This window comes from Desmodus rotundus, chromosome 8 (genome assembly GCF_022682495.2).
Source record: "Desmodus rotundus isolate HL8 chromosome 8, HLdesRot8A.1, whole genome shotgun sequence".
Lineage (NCBI taxonomy): Eukaryota > Metazoa > Chordata > Mammalia > Chiroptera > Phyllostomidae > Desmodus > Desmodus rotundus.
In genome coordinates this window covers 90,026,886-90,044,629 of record NC_071394.1, presented here as the reverse complement: position 1 = coordinate 90,044,629, position 17,744 = coordinate 90,026,886, and the positions used below count along the sequence as shown (strand labels likewise).

Sequence of the window (17,744 nt, the reverse complement as noted above, 5' to 3'; positions counted from 1 at the left end):
CTGAGTGCGTAACTACCCCCATGTCAATTCTCCCATCAGGCAGGGTGACTGATGGCCAAAGCCTCATGGGATTTGACTCCAGATGTTCCAAAGTATCACTTAAAATGAGTGTATGAAAGGAACGTGAACTATATATGGACTCAGGTCCCTGAAGAAGTGCTATCAGTAGCTGGAGGCTGCACCCGCTGGGGTTGGGGCCTCCGGAGGCAGTTTCTGGGCCCCACCCTCAGCTCAGTTTCCCGTCGGGGGGTTACAGCCTCTGACAGTGAGATTATACTACTCAAAGGTAGAGACAGCCACTGCTCAGAAGCTGTGATTTCAGGGGTCGGGAACAGCAGCCCGTGGCTCCTCACACTGATCTCTAGAACACACAAACGGGGTTCCTTCCTTCCCCCGGCTTTGCCCTGGGCCCAGTTAAAGTGCAATGTCAAACGGTGCAGGAAGGTGACCCAACACTTCGGGAGGCTGCTGGCCCTTCAGGTGAAAGTCGATGGCCTCCATTCACTCCTTTCCAAAAGACTTCTGCTTTTTCTCTGCTGGCTTCTGTTCAGTTCCCACTCCAAATGAGGCTCACCAGGGCCCAGATCAATAACACAACTTCAGAGTTAGTTCCACCACTGCTCCAGGCCCAGGAAACACAGAGCCCTCGGTGGCAGGCTGGGCAGGGAGGACGGCCAATGGAGTTTCAGACACCAACCTGTTGTCTGGAGTATTCTGGGCTTCTCGAGGGAGAGCCATGGGCTGCCAGCTGGCTCGTCACTCTGAGCAAGACTTTGCCCAACTGGGGCTTCATGTCCCCTCCCGTAAAAGGGAAATGGGTGAGGCTGAAGATCTCTTAGATCCTATCTAATTCTAAATTCTGCATGATGACTCTGGGTCCCTCCAAATCCCCAGCTGTCCCTCGGGAGCCCCTTGAGCAACCTCCGAATTGTTCTTTTAAGAGATAAGGGGTTTCTTGCTGTTTCTCTGTTCCCAGCAGCCAGCCCTCTCAAGACATCTCACAGTCAGGTGCAAAGCTTCCCACCAAGGCCATGGTGCAATCCACAGATTAGCTGCCCTGTGTCCAGGCATCCCCACCAACTCATTTAGTAGTGGCTGAGTGGGAGGGTCACTGAGTCACTTTGCTTAAAAGAGCATGAGTTTGGCAAGCACATGGCTGGCACTCTGGAAGGTCCAGGGGCTGGCAGGGCCCTGGTGTGGCCCAGGAGGTCTCATTCCCCACTGGGAGGGGACCAGCCCCTGCCACTGAAGCTTCTATTGTCCTGCAGGCCGCGCTTCAGCCTCACCAGAGACTCTAGGGAAATGACTCTTCAAAGTCATTCGGTCCAGGGCAGCAGAGTCACTGCTCAGGCCCAGGGAACGCAGGGACAAACATGACATGGCCTGGCCCTCCGGGAGCCTGGAGGCTAGAGGTGGTGATCTGTCCTACACATGCAAACCTCAACACAGGGTAATGCTGGATCAGGGCTGTCTGTGGCCAGCTAGGGGGTGAAAAAGGAGGGCTTCCGGAGAAGCGCACTGGGGCTGGCAGAGATGAGAGATGCGATGCGCAGAGAAGGGGAGGGCACGCTAGTGGGAGGAGAGAAAGTTCGGAAAAGCAAGTTGGAGGCAGCTCACAGAGAGCTGGGTCCCTGGACTTGGGGTTTGTCCTTTCCATGGGGCCATGAGAAACATAGAAGGATAATGAGCAAGGGCTTCAGCCGTGAAGATTGGAGCCTTAGAATGATGATCTGGTTTTGCTCCCTGGCAGCCTTGAGAAGAAGGTGGCTACAATCCAGAGGCCATGTCAGTGGTGCGGGCAAGAGGCAGCAATTCTGAGAGATGCTGTTTGCTTTAAATGTGACTCCATACCTTTTCACTATTGTCCTCACCCAGGGAGTCACAGGGCTCACACACAGCTTCTGCTTTCCCCAGAGCCTTCACGACCCCCAGCCACTGGGAGTAAAGTCCCAGTGCTGTTGACAACCCACCTTGGTACAGGCAGATCCAGACCCCGTTACTCCACCCACGCCGCAGCTTCCCGGACAGCCGTAGCTTCCCGGACAGCCTCCGCCTCCGCTCCTCCTGCCCTGTGCTGCAGGTCACTGACCCTACCAGTCAGCTGGTTCATATAAACGGTGTGAGCCAGGCCTGTGTGCTCAGTGATGGCGTCTGCTTGGTGGCCCTGCCTCATCTTGGCCCTGCTCTCCGGCTCAGTGGCCTTTGGCTTCCCGAGAAGCCCCTCCCGGCTGCTTGAGGTAAGTCTGTCCCCTCTTCACCATCTGGGCCTGACACGTGGGGCAGAGGTACCACCAGCCTGAGTGGTCCTTTACATAGGCGAGGGAGAGGCAGAGGGCAGGGCGATGAGCTGTGGGGGACAGGGCTGGGTGATGGGAGAACTTGCCGTTTAATCCTGGGCAAGGCTCTGAAGTCTCCCTGGGCCTGTTTCTTCCCCACCTGTCAAATGGGCGATGCTCCTTGCACTGCTCCCCTCACCGAGGAGACACAAAGGTCCACATCTGAGAAGAGGGCAGAGCCCCGTAGGAAGGGCTGAGCTGAGCCCTGTGGTGTGCAGTGGCAGTGGGGTGCTCTGCGAGGGGGCCTCACAGACCTGGGGTGAAGGGAAAGGCAGAGTGAGTTGGGGTATTTGGGGCAGGGGAGGAGCTCCGGATCAGTTCTCCCTGCCCAGCTCCCGTGGGTAGCCTGGAGACCTGCCCTCTCTGGATCTCAGTTTCCCCACCTATTCAGAGCCCTTCCTACTCTGCCACGTGGCTCCGGGTGGGTCTTATGTCCAAAGGCCCTCCAAGGTGTGGGGGGGAGGGTCACCACTGAATCTTTGCCTCAGCCCACAACCTGCACCCCTGCCACAGTGACCTTGGCTTTGTCCTGACCCCAGTGTTTGTCTTTGCTTTTGCAGAAACGGAGCCTCCTGGAAGGGGTGAGGACTTTTGCCAGGGATGGGGTGGGGTGAAGTAGGGAAAGATGGAGCTGGTTGCCCAGCAACTAAAAAGGTGGCCATAATAGCAAGTCCCACACAGCTGGCAAACAGCTCACAGCCCCCTGCCCTGGCAGACTCCCATGTGACTCAAGACCCCCAGGAAAGAGTGCCACAGAACCATGCCCTCTTGGGCCACACCAGGTGCAGTCCAGGACAGCCATTCTACCAGACCTTCCTTCCACAAACACTTACCAAGCAGTTGCGGCCACCAGGCTGGGCTGGGGACACACAGTGAATGGCCCCATCACACCCTCACGAAGCATCCTTATATCCACGTTTAACCCAGATGTCTCCCTAGAGTCTCCCTCAGTCCACCGAACGCCCGTGGGAAAGAAAATATTGGGGTCATGAAGGCCCACCCCATGCATTCCCCTCAGCGCTGGAAATAAGTGCTTGTTTGGGAGGTAGAACCAGGCAATTACCACAGGACACAGTAAGAGGGTGGAGCGTGATCTTTCCAAATGAAAGTATGAAAGGTGAACAGGAAGAGCTAAACAGGTCTCTGACCCCACTGGGGCAGATGTGCAGAGACCTGGCCTGGCTGGAGCACCTCGTGTGGAGGACGCAGGACCTGCCTGGAGGACCTCGGAGCCACCGGAAGCACTGTCCTCAGGGTGATGGGCAGCACGGGAGGTTTTAAGTGGGAGGGAGAGAGGGTCACATTTGTTTCTTTACAAGGTTTCACTGGCTACAAGCTGCATGGGGACCGATTACAGGGTTAAGGAGGCAGAGCAGGACCCCTCCCCGCTCCTCTTGGCACAACATGAAGTTCCTTTTCATGGTGCAAAACTTCCCTCCCTAAGTGACTTCTTGCTGCTGAGCAACCAGTCAGGCTGAGCTAAGGAACTTGGGGGGCCCAGTGAATAGGAAGAAACAAAGGCTGAATCAGACACGGCCTCCGCCCTCCGAGACACCCTTGGTCTCTGAGGGCAGAGAGGCGCTCGGAAAGGCCGGTGCATGCCGCAAGGCATCAGGACTGCCCAGGCTCCCCTCACCAAATGGTGGCCAATTGAACATGGGGATGGAGGAGGCCACCCAAGCTTCCAACACGAGTGACTGGGACAATGGAGGGGTCACTTACCAGGCAGGGCCTTTGCAATCTGTAAAAGGAGCTTGGAACAGGAGTGGCCAGGTTGAAGACCCGGCTTCCCAGAGGCCCAGGGTGGCAGGCCACCACTGCTGATGGCCATCCCCTCTCCCGCAGGTGGTTGATGGCATTGAGGTCTACAGCACCAAGATCAGCTGCAAGGTGACCTCCCGCTTTGCTCACAACATCGTCACCACGAGAGCCGTCAACCGGGCAGATGCCGCCAAAGAGGTTTCCTTTGATGTGGAGCTGCCCAAGACAGCCTTCATCACCAACTTCACCCTGTGGGTAAACTCGGGCTGCTGGCTCCCAGCTCTGGGGGGAGTCTGGCCCAGCACGAGCTCCCCCGGCTCTTTCCCTACAGGACCATTGACGGTGTTACCTACCCTGGGAATGTCAAGGAGAAGGAAGTCGCCAAGAAGCAGTATGAAAAGGCTGTGTCCCAGGGCCAGACAGCTGGCTTGGTCAAGTAAGTATGGACCCCCAGGCTTTAGGGAGAATGCCTGGTCTGCAAGGGATGCAAACAACAGCACCAGTTATTGTTATCATTGCAAAATATACCCGTAATTCTCACATTATCCCATTTTGAAGTTGAGGCAACTGAGGCCTAGAGTGGGTAGGTGTCTCCCCCAAAGGGTTGGAACTTGAACCCAAGGCCCAGGATGGGTGGGGTTGTGCAGTCTGTGGGGTGTCACTGTCTTGCACCCCCACACAGGGCCTCTGGGCGGAAGTTGGAGAAATTCACGGTGTCAGTCAATGTGGCCGCGGGCAGCAAGGTTACGTTTGAGCTAACCTATGAAGAGCTGTTGAAGAGGCACAAGGGCAAGTACGAGATGTACCTTAAGATCCAGCCCAAACAACTGGTCAAGCACTTCGAGGTAATCAAGCACTCCGGCAGGCCCTGCTGAAACTGGAGCAGGGGACAGGACTCTGGGGAAGGGCCTCTGGGACAGAGCTTGGAGCAGGGCTAAGACCGTGTACCCAGGCCTCAGCACTGGCTGAGGAAGCTTGGGGAATTACAATGGTTCTGGCCCCAGCACCAGGACAAGGGGAGGAGGCTGGACTGCACCCACACAGATCCTTGGGTGCTGGGCCCTTGGGGACATCACAAAGTGTCTCTGGATAGCCAATAACTTGTTATGTGGGTGCGTTACCTACCTTAGATATGAAACCCAAAGAAAAGGATTTAGTGGTGGAAATTGGACACCATCAGGCAGGAGGTGGGAGAGCTTTGGGGTCAGAGTACCATCGGCAGGTCATTTTCTTGGTGGGAGACACCAGGTGTGGCTGGCACAGAGTTGTCCTAAAAGCTGGTCTTTGTACCATCACTGACCCATCTCCTTCCCCTTGCCCTTGTCCTGGGGGCTGGCCTCTGAACTGTCACTGAGTAACATTTCCTTCCCTGTGGCCATTTCAGATCGAGGCAGACATCTTTGAGCCCCAGGGCATCAGCACGCTGGATGCTGAGGCCTCATTCATCACCAATGACGTCCTGGGCAGTGCCCTCACCAAGTCCTTCTCAGGGAAAAAGGTGGGACAGATGCCTCTCAGGCCTGGGGGGCAGGGGCAGGGACACAGATCCTAGCAGGACCACGGAGCACTAGGGTTTGGCTGGTGCTAGTGAGTGAGTGTGTGTGTGTGTGTGTGTGTGTGTGTGTGCAGCCACCCGGGTCAGAAGTGAGGTGCTGGAGGCAGGGGGCTGCTTGCTGATGATGACCTGCCAGAGGATCTGACCTGCCGCAGGGGCCTTCCCCAAGCCCCCGACCTGTTCCCTGACTTCCCCCACCCCCTGCCACCAGTGTCAGCAGGGCCTGCGCAGGCGCTTGATTACCTCGAAGTGCTTCATCAGTTGCCTGGGCTGGAACTGGTGGCCAGGGGGGAAACCATTTATAAAGCCTGGCCTCATTCTACCTTGGGAGGTGGGCAGGGTGGGTTACATGTCCCTGTTTTGCAGAGAAGGAGACCGAGACCAGAGAGGGTCATTTAGATCTACTGACTCTACATTGAGGAGCAGAAGATGAAAGGGAATTTTATTCTTGGTGCTGGTGGTTGACTCTGGTCCCCAAGCCCCCAGCTTGTCCAGGGCCTCGCTGGTTGTGGGAAGTGGATGCATAGGCTTGTACATGAAATGCAAACCTCAGTCATTCAGGACTTCCAGGCCAAGGCCCAAGGAGCACACACTCAGAGGCTGATGGCTTCTGCAGGGTGTGGCCCTGCCCCATCCCTCGCCCCCCTCACCCCCGCTTCCTCCCTCCTCCCCCTCCTCTGGGCACTAACACATACCACCCAGCACGAAGCTTGTTTTCATGGTACAAAACTCCCCTCCCTAAGTAGCTTCTCAGTGCTGAACGCCAAGAACAAGGGACTTAGCTGAACAGGGAAAGACAAAGGCTGAATCAGACAAGGCCACTGCCCTCTGAAGTGCCTCTGATCTCCAGGGGAGAGAGGTGCTCAAAAGGCCAGTGTGTGCTGGGGGTGGCAGGGCCACCCAGGGGCCCGCCTCCGGGTTCCTCCCTGTGAGGGCTGTGCCTCGATCCCCGGGGCACCCCGGGCTGAGGTCTGCAATAGGCAGACCCTGGCCAGGCTGAGCAAGGTCCTCCACCTCCCCACTCAGGGCCATGTGTCCTTCAAGCCCAGCTTGGACCAACAGCGTTCGTGCCCAAACTGTACAGACTCCCTTCTCAAAGGAGATTTCATCATCACCTACGATGTGAACAGAGCGTCTCCAGCCAATGTGCAGGTACCTCCTCACTGGCTTTGTCAGGCTGGTCGATTCTGCCTCACCGTGGAGTGAGGGCTGGTGAGGAAGGAGCTGCATCTAGTGCCTTCATCACCCTGGATCTTCTTTCCAAGGGCGAGTTTCCTGTCGGGCACAGGGGTGGCAGACAGCCCAGAGCTTGTGTGGCACACTCGGGAAGGTGGGAGTGCGCAGCTTCTTGACCTGCTGAGTGTCTGCTTCTATTTGCAAGAGCACCAATGCGCAGTTGCTAAAGCGACAGGGGCTTTCAGTCTGCCTCTCCCCTTTCCAGATAGTCAATGGCTACTTTGTGCACTTCTTCGCACCCCAAGGCCTTCCTGTGGTGCCTAAGAATGTGGTCTTCGTCATTGATGTCAGCGGCTCCATGCATGGTCGGAAACTGGACCAGGTACTGTCCTCTGTGCAAGTAGGGGTGAGGAGTCAAGGGGAGAGATTTTTCTGTCAAGTGGACAAAGCTGATATTTCCAGTGAAAGAGGAGGAAGAGGAAAGGGATAATTAAAGGCACAAAGCATCTGCCTCTCTCATTTCTGGCGGCAGGCACCCTGTCACCAGCCTGGGGTGGGAAGACGCCAGGCTATCTGCTGCTCCCACTCCCAGCTTCTTGTCTGCTTGTCTTTCTCTTTCCCAGACCAAGGATGCTCTCCTCAAAATCCTGGAGGATATGAAAGAGGAGGACTACCTGAATTTCATCCTGTTCAGTGGAGGTGTGACCACTTGGAAAGACAATTTAGTTCAAGCCACTCCTGAGAACATCCAGGAGGCCAGGACGTTTGTGAACAGTATTCGTGACCAAGGAAGTAAGAACAGAGGGGGTGCCCGCTCCCACTGCTTGTCTCTCTGCCTGAGCAGCCTGCTTTCCCCCTCCTCCGAGTGCAGACTCTAGCTGCAGGTAGAGGTGGGAGTAAGGTGGGGGTCCTCAGGCTGGATCTCAGGGTGTTTTCTCTGCTATCTAAGAAAACCCCTTCTTTCTGTTTTTAATCCGTGATCCTGGTGCCCCACAAATCCCAGTAAAACAAGGCCACAGAGAACCCTTATCATTGGCTGTTTCTTATGGGAAGTCACAAGTGATGTCTTTACTGCTCCCTGCTCCTCCCAGTGAGGGGGCTGGAAGCCATCTGACTATTTTCCAAAGTGTTTTTACAATCACCACATGCTTCTATCCCTATAGCAGCCCTGAGAGGCTGGTTTTATCCCTATTTGAAAGAGGAAATCATTCATTCTTCGCTCACTAGTCCACAGGTACTGAGTACCTCCACACGCTGGTGGACTGGGCTCTTGGGCACTGGGCTCGGGGCACATGTCCTGAGCTCCTCCAGCCAGGCCCCTGAGCACCCCTCCCAGGGACCCCCTCCCACGGTGTTGTCCATGTGCCAGTGACCAACATCAATGACGGGCTACTGAGAGGCATCAGCATGTTGAACAAGGCTCGAGAAGAGAACATCGTCCCGGAGAGGAGCACCTCCATCATCATCATGCTGACTGACGGGGACGCCAATGTTGGTGAGACAGGCGGCCACGGCTGTGAATCAGAACCACAGAGCCTGGCTGCCACTCCTGGCTCTGTGGCCTGCTTGCTATAAGACTTTGGACAGCTCTCCCAGGATCCCCCACGCACTGTGAGCCCCTCGAGGGCGAGGCCTGCCTCCCCCTGCCAGGGCTCCCCACCCTCTGCCTTGAGAAGGGCTCACGGCCATGACACCACCGGCCCTGCACTTGCACGGCTCGGATCTCTTCAGAGAGAGCTGGTCCAGGTGGTTGTTGTGAACACCCCTTTATCCCGCAGGTGAAAGCAGACCCCAAAAAATCCAGGAGAATGTGCGGAATGCCATTGGAGGCAGGTTCCCCTTATATAACCTGGGTTTTGGCCACAATCTGAATTACAACTTCCTGGACAGCATGGCCCTGGAGAACAATGGGTTTGCCCGGCGCATCTATGAGGATTCCGATGCCAACTTGCAGTTGCAGGTGTGCCTCGCTCGTGCCCGCCCGGGACGAGGCGCTCACTCCTTCCTCTGGAAGCCGTTCCTCTTAGGTTGAAATCTACCTCTGGTTGCCACTTACCCACCAGCAGTGGTTCTGGTTTCAGCCTCGGGCTACACGGAGCAGATCCGCTCCTTCCACACACTTCCACGGGACTGCCAGATCAAGCATAGGACATTGGTTAAATACGAATTTCTGATTAAAATTGAGTAACCTGTTAGTGTAAGTCTGCTCTAAAGAGCGCATAAGACACCGTTTATTTGCTGGGGCTGCCATGACGCAGTTCTGCAAGCGGAATGGCTTAAACAACAGGCATTTACTGTCTGCTCACGTTTCTGGAGGCTAGAAGTCCAAGATCAAGGCATTGACAGGCTTGGTTCCTTGTGAGGCTTTAGAGGCAGATCTTCCAGGCCTCTCTCCTTGGCTTGTAGGTGGTCATCTCCCCCCGTCTCTTCACATCATCTTCCCTGTGTGTCTGCCTCGGGGCCCAAATGCCCCATTTTCATTAGGACACCGGTCACATTGCATTGAGGTTCCCCCGCAAAGACCTCATTTTAACTTGGTTACCTCTGAAAAGACCCTTTCCCCAAATAAGGCCACATCTGGAGGCATGGGGGGTAAGGGATTCAAGCTATGTATTTGGAGGCACACAATTCATCCCCTTACAAACATACTTATGCTAAAACTTAACTTCTTCTTTACCTGACATTCAAATTTAACTGCATGTCCTCTATTTTCTTTCCCTAACCCTGGCAACCCCACTCCTTCCTGGCACAGGTGACTGTCCCCCCACCCCAGCAGGGGATCCCCCAGGCATTCATCCCACCTGCTCCCACCCCATGTCCCGTCCTTCTCTCCTTACTTTCATGCCAACATTTTTTGAGCGCTTTCTATGTGCCGAAAGCTCTGTCCTCACCTTCTGTATCTTTCCAAGTCTCTGCCGGGGGCGGGGCAGGGAGGGCTCCCACACACTGAAGGGCACAGGCGGAGACCAGACCAGGCCTGGCCTAGCCCATGGGACTCAACAACCTACATAGGCATCAGTGAGGGCACACCCACACCGTCCTCTCCATGCCTGCCCATCCTGGCGGCCTGAGGTGACCAGGTCCCCGCTCTGGACTCCAGGGCTTCTATGAGGAGGTGGCCAACCCACTGCTGACGGGGGTGGAGGTGAAGTACCCTGAGAACGCTATCCTGGACCTCACCCAGAACACTTACCCGCACTTCTATGATGGCTCTGAGATCGTGGTGGCCGGGCGCCTGGTGGACGAGGACATGAACAACTTTAAGGCGGATGTGGCGGGTCACGGGGTGAGCTGGGCTGGGGCCAGCTGTGGGTTGGGGATGGGGGGAAGCACCTGTGGAGCCTGTGCCTACTGGTTGATAGTCTAGCAGTGGCAGCCCCTGGGCTGGGGCCACTAGGCTCCAGGCCTCCATTCCCCAAGCCTCTCACTTTCTCCTTCCCTGCCCCAGGCCATCAATGACCTGACCTTCACAGAGGAGGTGGACATGAAGGAGATGGAGAAGGCCCTGCAGGAGCAGGACTACATTTTTGGGAACTACATAGAGCGGCTCTGGGCCTACCTCACCATTGAGCAGCTGCTAGAGAAACGGTGACCTTGGCCCAGCCCTCACCCAGCTGGGCCCCGCCTCAGGCCCCCACCTCAGGCCCCCAGCACTGCCCCTGTGCAGGGCTCTGCTCTGGGGGTCCCCAAGAGGAAGAGGATGGGGCCATGTCCCAGAAAGTGCACCCCACACATATCCCCAGCTGCCCTGCCCCCTTTCTGCCTAGCCCCTCGAATATTGTTCCAGGGGCAGAGCCAGCCTGGCATCTGGGGGCAGTGGGGGAGAGGCTGAAAGCTGGGGTCCGGCCCTCGGTCCCCAGAGGGCAGGGCCTGGGCCCATTTGAGAGGGCCATGCCAGCCTTCTTTGAGGTGGGACTTGCCTGTAAGATACCTGGCGCAGGGCCCGGCACATGCTGAGCACTCATCACGAATGATTGCTGTAGTGGCCATTTCAGGCCCCTTACATTTTATAGGTGGGGAGACTGAGGCCCCTCAGAGAAGAAGCACAGCCTGTCCATCTGTCCCAGGGAACTGGCGAATCAGTTTTTTTCTGAGCACTAATGGGCTGCTCTGAGGCTCCTGTCCTGGTGCTGGGAGTCAGAGCAGGGGAAGGCGGGGAGGGGCGGACCTCCGGGTTCACCCTCCACCACTCCCCTCCCTACAGCAAGAATGCCCATGGCGATGAGAAGGAGAATCTCACAGCCCAGGCCCTGGACCTGTCCCTCAAGTACCACTTTGTGACTCCACTGACCTCCATGGTGGTGACCAAGCCTGAAGACAATGAGAACAAGATGGCCCTTGCCGACAAGCCTGGGGAAGGTGGGCACAGAGAGTGAAGGCCAGAACTCAGAGGCTTTCCTCTAGGACCTGGGCCTTGGGGCCCCTGAAGAGGAGTGGGCCAGGCTGGGGAGACCCAGACCCACTGAAGGGGAGCTGGCCCAGGGGGCACTGAAGGAAAACTGGCCGAGGGCTGGAAGGGTGTTGCTGGAGGGAGTAAAGCCGTCAGTGTTGACAATGGGGTGTGAGGTGAATAGGGGCTTCTGAGTCTCTAAAGGGATGTGAGTAAAGGGGTGAGTAACCTGCCCAGAGTAATTTCCAGGGAAGGGACTTAGGCTGCAACATGGAAAGGCTCAGTTAGACCGGAGGAAGCACTCCCAGCCTTAAAGTTAGGCCCAGAGCATGTGCCTGGGGATTGTAAGAGGAAAAGGCCCTGAGAGCAGGAGGCTGGGACCAGGCCTGCTCACCACACCCCAGGAGGAGATTTCTGAGTATCCCCACAACTAGGCACGGGAGGTGCAGGGTTGGCATTGGGAGGCAGGGGAGGCAAAGAGCTGGTCCAGGTCAGGCCAGGAGCTCCTGGTTCCAGCGGACACCCCGTGGGAGCACAGCTGGCTGCTGGGAGGCCCACAGCCTGGGGCTGGTTGGACGGGCAGCGAGGTGGCCGCATTGGCCAGCAGTCTGTGGCTTCTAACACATTTCTCCTATTCTCCCTCACAGGGCCTGCGGATGCAGGTGAGCTTCAGCCAGCACTGGGATGGGCGTCCCAGGAGGGGACAAGAGAGAATAAAGAGGCCTTTCCAAACATGCTGGGGGTGCCCAGCCTCAGAAGGAGCCCTCAGGACACCCGGGCTCAGGTCCCAGCTCTACCGCCACTCATGAGCAACCTTGGGCCAGGCTCCGCCCCTCTCTGGGCCTCAGCACCCTTGTCGGTTGGTTGGGGGTTGCTTCCTCTGCCCGAGGAGGGACAGCATGAGAGTATTATGTGACCTGCAAGGTGGGCAATGTCCCACATCAGCCACTCACCATTATTCCACAGCAGCCCTCTGAGGAAGTCCTCTTATGGTTCCCACTTTACTGTGAGGAAACTGAGGCACAGAGGTTAAGGCTTTTTGCTCAAGGACTCTCTCAGCATGTGGCCGAGCCAGAACTTTGGCCCAGGCAGCCTGGTTACAGTGCCTGAGCCAGAATTCACAGCACCCTGTGCCTCTCTCATCATAAAATTGGAGCCTCACCTCCCACAAACCCACCGCCACCAGGCGGGGCCTCCTTGGCCCCTGCCTGCCTGCCTGACCTGCATCAATACAAGTTGTTCTATCCAAGCAGCGCGTTCGGACTGGGTCACGGCTTTGCCCTTAGAACAGCTTTATCAAGTATACAGTCACTGGTGTGTACGTGCACGTGATAAGTGAGTGTGTGTTTTGCTTCGGAGGACAATAGACAGCTGTGAGCCTTGCCCCACCCCAGGGGGTGGGAGTTCAAGGGTGGAGGACAATATCTGCTGTGAGCATTACTCACAACAGAGAGGCTGACCATCTAATGGCTTGTGTCTTAGCCGTACCAAAATGCCATGCCCCTGGCCTTGAAACAACACCCAAATTGCCAACAGCCCTAGCAAGGAGTTCCCGGACATTTCCATAGCCTAAGCCTAAGGGTCCCGCCCCTGTTCTCTGTCTGTCACTGTTGGGGTTTCACTGGACACCAGCAGCCCCAAGACAGGCAGGAAGCATGGAGGCCAGGGAGAGGGGCATCCTAGACCCCACTCATGACTGCCCTCTGGCTTTTTTTCAGTGATCCCCTCCATGGCTTACCTGAGTGAGTACACGCTGCGGCTGCAGCCCCTGCCCAGAGCATGGCCCACGGGAGTCCTCCTAAATCAGCTCTCTGGGACGGGCAGATGGTGGGATCCTGAGCAGATGAGGGTGGGTGGGCGGGTGTTGAGAGCAATAGGGAACAGGGAGGGGGGCATGAATCAAACTCTAGGCGGGGTCCTGGTGCCTCCCCAGGCCTGCTTGTTTTGTTCATCCCTCTCTCCCTTTGCGTCCACAGACAGCTACCAGCCTCCTTCAGCACCTTCCTACTATGGTGAGTTCCCCGGTTCCTCCTGGGGCAAGACTCAGGGCCCAGGGCCCAGAGCCTCCTGCCTGTCTAGGAGTCCATCCTACAGGGGCCAGAGGGTGAGGAGAGGCCCCAGGAACAGTGAGAGGCCCGGGACCCAGGCCTTTCTCTGATGTGCCTTCAGTGGATGGGGACCCCCACTTCATCATCCACGTCCCGGAGAAAGACGATGCCATCTGCTTCAACATCGATGAAGACCCAGGCACAGTGCTGCGCCTCATTCAGGACCCCGTCACAGGTGGGGGCTGCGGGCGGGCCAGCAGCTCCTCCTGGGAAGGCCTGGACACCCCCAGGGTGGGCATATGGACTGGGTCATCACTGCCCTTAAGGCACCCATCTTCATATGAAGATTACATGCTGGATGGGGCTCTCCAGGACCATAGGCTAACCGAGCCCCCCAGGGCCAGTGTGTTTGGGAGATGGTTAGAATTAAGGGCAGCCTGGCCCTGAGGGCAGGACCCAGCCTATATCTGGGGAATAGTTTTTCTCTGAATGCGACTCCCTTGTCCAGGTAAGGGGCAGGTCTACAATGTGGGCCCTCAGCCACCGGCGTGACCCAAGAGTGTCGAGGAACAGATAGCGTTAGCTCTGAAGTTCTGCTCTCTTCCTGGGACCTCCACTCTACTGCTTCTCTGCACATCTGGCCGAGGGGGAGGCACGCCCTTCGAAGGCCAGCTGCACTCAGGAGATCTCACTGTCTCTCACTGCCCGTGTCTCTGGCAGGCTTCACAGTTAATGGGCAGATCATCGGTGACAAGAGAGACAGCTCTAACTCCGAGACCAGAAAGACGTACTTTGGCAAACTGGGCATTGCTAACGCTCAGATGGACTTCCGGATTGAGGTGACTCCGGAGAAGATTACCCTGTGGAATGGGGCTGCACAGAGCATGTTCAGCTGGCTGGACACAGTCACGGTCACACAGGATGGGTAAGGCCCCACTACTGGGCCTCTGAGGGGCACTGTGGTCTGATGATCTAAGGGGCCCCGAAAGGTTTGGAGAAACCCCAGGATAGTAGAGCCATAAGGAGTCACAGGGGAGACTGGTGGCCTCAGAGATCAGCCCCTGCCTGGGGGAAGGTGACTATGGTAGACCCCAAACAACCCCTAGGTGCCCTGTCAGAATTGGTAGCTGGACTGTTCATAGGGCTGACCTTGAGGGAAGGGTTGCACGGATGAAAGTTTTAGGTGGGCGTGGCAATCTGATAGTAACAATAATCCTACTTTCATCTTCCCTGGCTGAACTGACTCATTTCCAAACTCCTCCTCTCCTAAGCCTGTGGATTACTCAGAGCCTGGTGGTCAGGATGGGAGTGTTACTCCCACTGAGGCTAAGAGAGGGGCAGAACCTGCCCAAGGTCACATAGGAAGCCGTGGCTGAGCTGGGACTCAACCCCAGGCCTCCCGATTCCCAGGATAGTCCCCTCTCTTGTTTACAGAGGTGCCAGGACGCACTCAGTGGAGGGTGTCGTTGGCACACGGGCGGTGTCTTTTCCCCAACACCCGAGGTAGTTTCCGGAGTCTGTGCTCTCAGGCACCATGTACAGGGAAGGCTCTGCCGAGATGTCCTTGATTCAGATGCCCAGTGTCATGGCCGCTGTGCCCCTTGCTGCCCTCCTCTTCTCTCCTAGGTTGTCCGTGATGGTCAACAGGAAGAAGAACATGGTGGTCTCCTCTGGAGATGGGGTGACCTTTGTGGTGGTTCTGCACCAGGTATGGAAGAAACACCCCGTCCACCTTGACTTCCTGGGCTTCTACGTGGTGGACAGTCACCGGATGTCAGCGCAGACACACGGGCTGCTGGGTACGGAACGTTCAAGCTTCAGGCTGTTCACAGGGCAAAGGGAAAAGCCATGTGAAAGGCCATCCTTGTCACCCCAGACCCAGTACTCAACACCCCATTCAGCCATCGCCTTGACCTCGGAAGGCCAGTGGCTGTGTTACCTGGGGTGTTGACAGGGGCTGACAGTGTGAATGTTTTTATTCCCAGGACAATTCTTCCACCCCTTTGATTTTAAAGTGTCTGACGTCCACCCAGGCTCTGACCCCACAAAGCCGCAGGCCACAATGGTGGTGAAGAACCATCGGCTGACAGTCACCAGGTGAGGGGACTCATCTGACATCCTCTCCCTGCCTAGTAACAAGCCAGGGGGAAAGAGCCCTCTCTGCCCACACACATCGGCCCAGCAGGCTCTTACCTTCTGTGGGGCACCCTCATTTCCCTCTGGGGTCTTGGCCCCCTTTAGGGCCCTCCAAATCAGAAAAAGGCCAAGCTTGGCCCCCTAGAAGAAGTAATTATGCAATCTCATTCCTGACCAAAGAGTTCTGGACTCCTAAAATTAGCAACTTCACTCCCCCTGTCGACAGTAGGTTGACAAGCGTGGCCGCCGTCTTGCCCACCCTGCGCATCACGGCGTCTCTCTCCTTTCTGCAGGGGCTCCCAGAAAGACTACAGCAAGGATGTCAGCGATGGCACCAAGGTGTCCTGCTGGTTTGTCCACAACAACGGCCAGGGGCTGATTGATGGAGTCCACAGCGACTACATTGTCCCTGACCTGTTCTGAGATGGCTGGTCCGGCTCGCCTGGCACCCGGAACAGGGCACAGAGTTGAGCCTGGCGGGGGGGCAGCAACAATAAAGGCCAAGGTGGAGACCAGACTGCTGCCAGCGTCTGCATACCTCCCTGAGCCCCTGCTCCGGGGACACCAGACAGTCCTGCGGCAGCTCAAAGGAGGGGCTGGCTGCTAGGAAGGCAACTTCCTGGTCCTCCCCAGCAGTGGGCCTGAACGATGGGGCTGGTTGGGGTAGCACTCCAGGGAGTCAAATGTATGATGGTTCGGGAAGGAAAAAAATCAAGAATTGACCCTGGAGTAAAGAGGCTCTGAGAAGGTGGGAAGGGCTGAATGCATCTCGGAGTCCAGGAGGGCCATAAGAAAAACCATGGGGCTCCGGAGCACCTGTCAGGACCCTCAGGCCCGGGGATCCTTCTATGACTCAGAAGCAGAGAGTGCTCCAGGTCAGACACCGCCTGCAGCTAAACGTGCATGCCATCCACCCACCCGCCAATCACCCATCCACTCATCAGATGCACCAACATCCTGGGCAAGGATCTGGGGGCACACAGCTTAGTGACTCAGTTCCTGTTTCTATGGGTGCCTTAAGTTTGTCTCCAGCTGGGCCAGGGATCCCTGGGACCCTGCAATCACCTTCCACAAAGACCACCTGCTGCACTGTCACACGCCCCAGGTGGGGCGGGAGTCAGAGCGGTTCCTGCATGTGGGGCTCTGGGAGCCTCTCCCACTTGAGCAGCAGGAACTGCGCCTTCCTGGTTCTCCTTGCTTCCAGAGAGAGCTTTTACAGAGCAGAATCCATCATTGCTCTCTGCCTAAAACCCTGTAAATGGCATCTCCCACCCATTGTTCTTGGGACAAAGACAAAGTTCTTCCTGTGGCTTCTCAGCTTTGTGAGCCCCATACAGCAGGTGCTTTCCCTGACTTTCTGGGTTCCAGACACACAGAGTGCTTCCAGTTCTGCAAACAGAACCCCTCCTGCCCCAGATTCTTTGCCTCTGCTGCTCTCTCTGCCTGAGGGGCTAAGGGCATGCTGGGCAGAGGGTACCCCACTGAAGGAAGCAGTGGGCAGCTTGGTTCGATGGCACAGTAAGGCTGGAGGAGGTTGGAGTCACCCTGGGAAGGATCACGAATGTCGGTGGGGGTGCGGATGGGATCTGGTCGTGGGTCGCGAGGGCATTTTCCCACCTCCCACTCTAGGGGACTCTCTGCCCAAGCCAGGCTAGGGTTTCCTAGGGACACCAGCCTGGGGGCCTGGACAGGGTATTGGGGTCAGTCCTGGAAGAAACATTTATCATCAGAGAAGCCCCCCTCCAGGAGGCTACAAGAAGCTACTTGTGGACTGGAGGCTATTGCCGCACTGGGAGGGGCCACATGAGACCAGCTCCAGAGTGAACGTGGCAGGTGTCCTAGCCGGGCTGGCGCAGAGGGCCCAGGCCTGGGAAGGGGCATCCTCAAGTGGGCAAGCCTGCCACCCATTCAGTCTCGGGTCAGCTGAGGAGCCACGTGGCTTTAAACCAGTCATCCTGGGGCCAGTTTTCACACGTCTGTAAAATGGGGAGAAACCTGCCGGATGGAGGGTTGTGAAGACAGATCATCATATGGTTTCTGGTGCTTCTGAAGTCCCTGTCCTCGCCCTGCCACTCCAGCTAGCAGCCTAGCCCCGAGAGGCAGCAGAAAGGCAGAGGAGGCCCCCAGGCCCCCAGCTCAAATCTGCCCCTTCTCCTCCCCCAGCAGAGTCAGGGATGCCAACTCCCGGCAGACTGTCCTAATCCCAGTCCCACATCACTCCGGCCATGCCTAGCCCTGTCTGCAGCCTTTGGGGGCTCCCCTGGCTTTCAGGATAGAAGTCATGCTCCATGGCAAGGTGCATACAGTCCGTGCGGACCTGGCCCTGCTTCTCCACCTCTGCA

At 56.9% G+C, this 17,744-nt stretch overlaps 1 protein-coding gene across 1 annotated transcript; it reads left to right on the top strand.

The window, feature by feature from the left end:
* The first annotated feature begins 1,340 nt into the window (after window positions 1-1,340).
* Window positions 1,341-15,940, top strand: ITIH3 (inter-alpha-trypsin inhibitor heavy chain 3). The gene is given in 24 exon segments (XM_024556396.3): window positions 1,341-1,450; window positions 2,081-2,205; window positions 2,207-2,237; window positions 2,897-2,917; window positions 4,182-4,348; window positions 4,429-4,533; window positions 4,780-4,942; window positions 5,482-5,595; window positions 6,679-6,804; window positions 7,094-7,210; window positions 7,452-7,620; window positions 8,198-8,323; window positions 8,607-8,788; window positions 9,929-10,114; window positions 10,277-10,416; window positions 11,033-11,187; window positions 11,866-11,880; window positions 12,937-12,960; window positions 13,195-13,230; window positions 13,388-13,501; window positions 13,987-14,191; window positions 14,893-15,065; window positions 15,252-15,363; window positions 15,696-15,940. Coding segments are annotated over 24 exon segments (2,808 nt in total). The 5' UTR covers window positions 1,341-1,378; the 3' UTR covers window positions 15,826-15,940.
* Window positions 15,941-17,744: the final 1,804 nt, after the last annotated feature.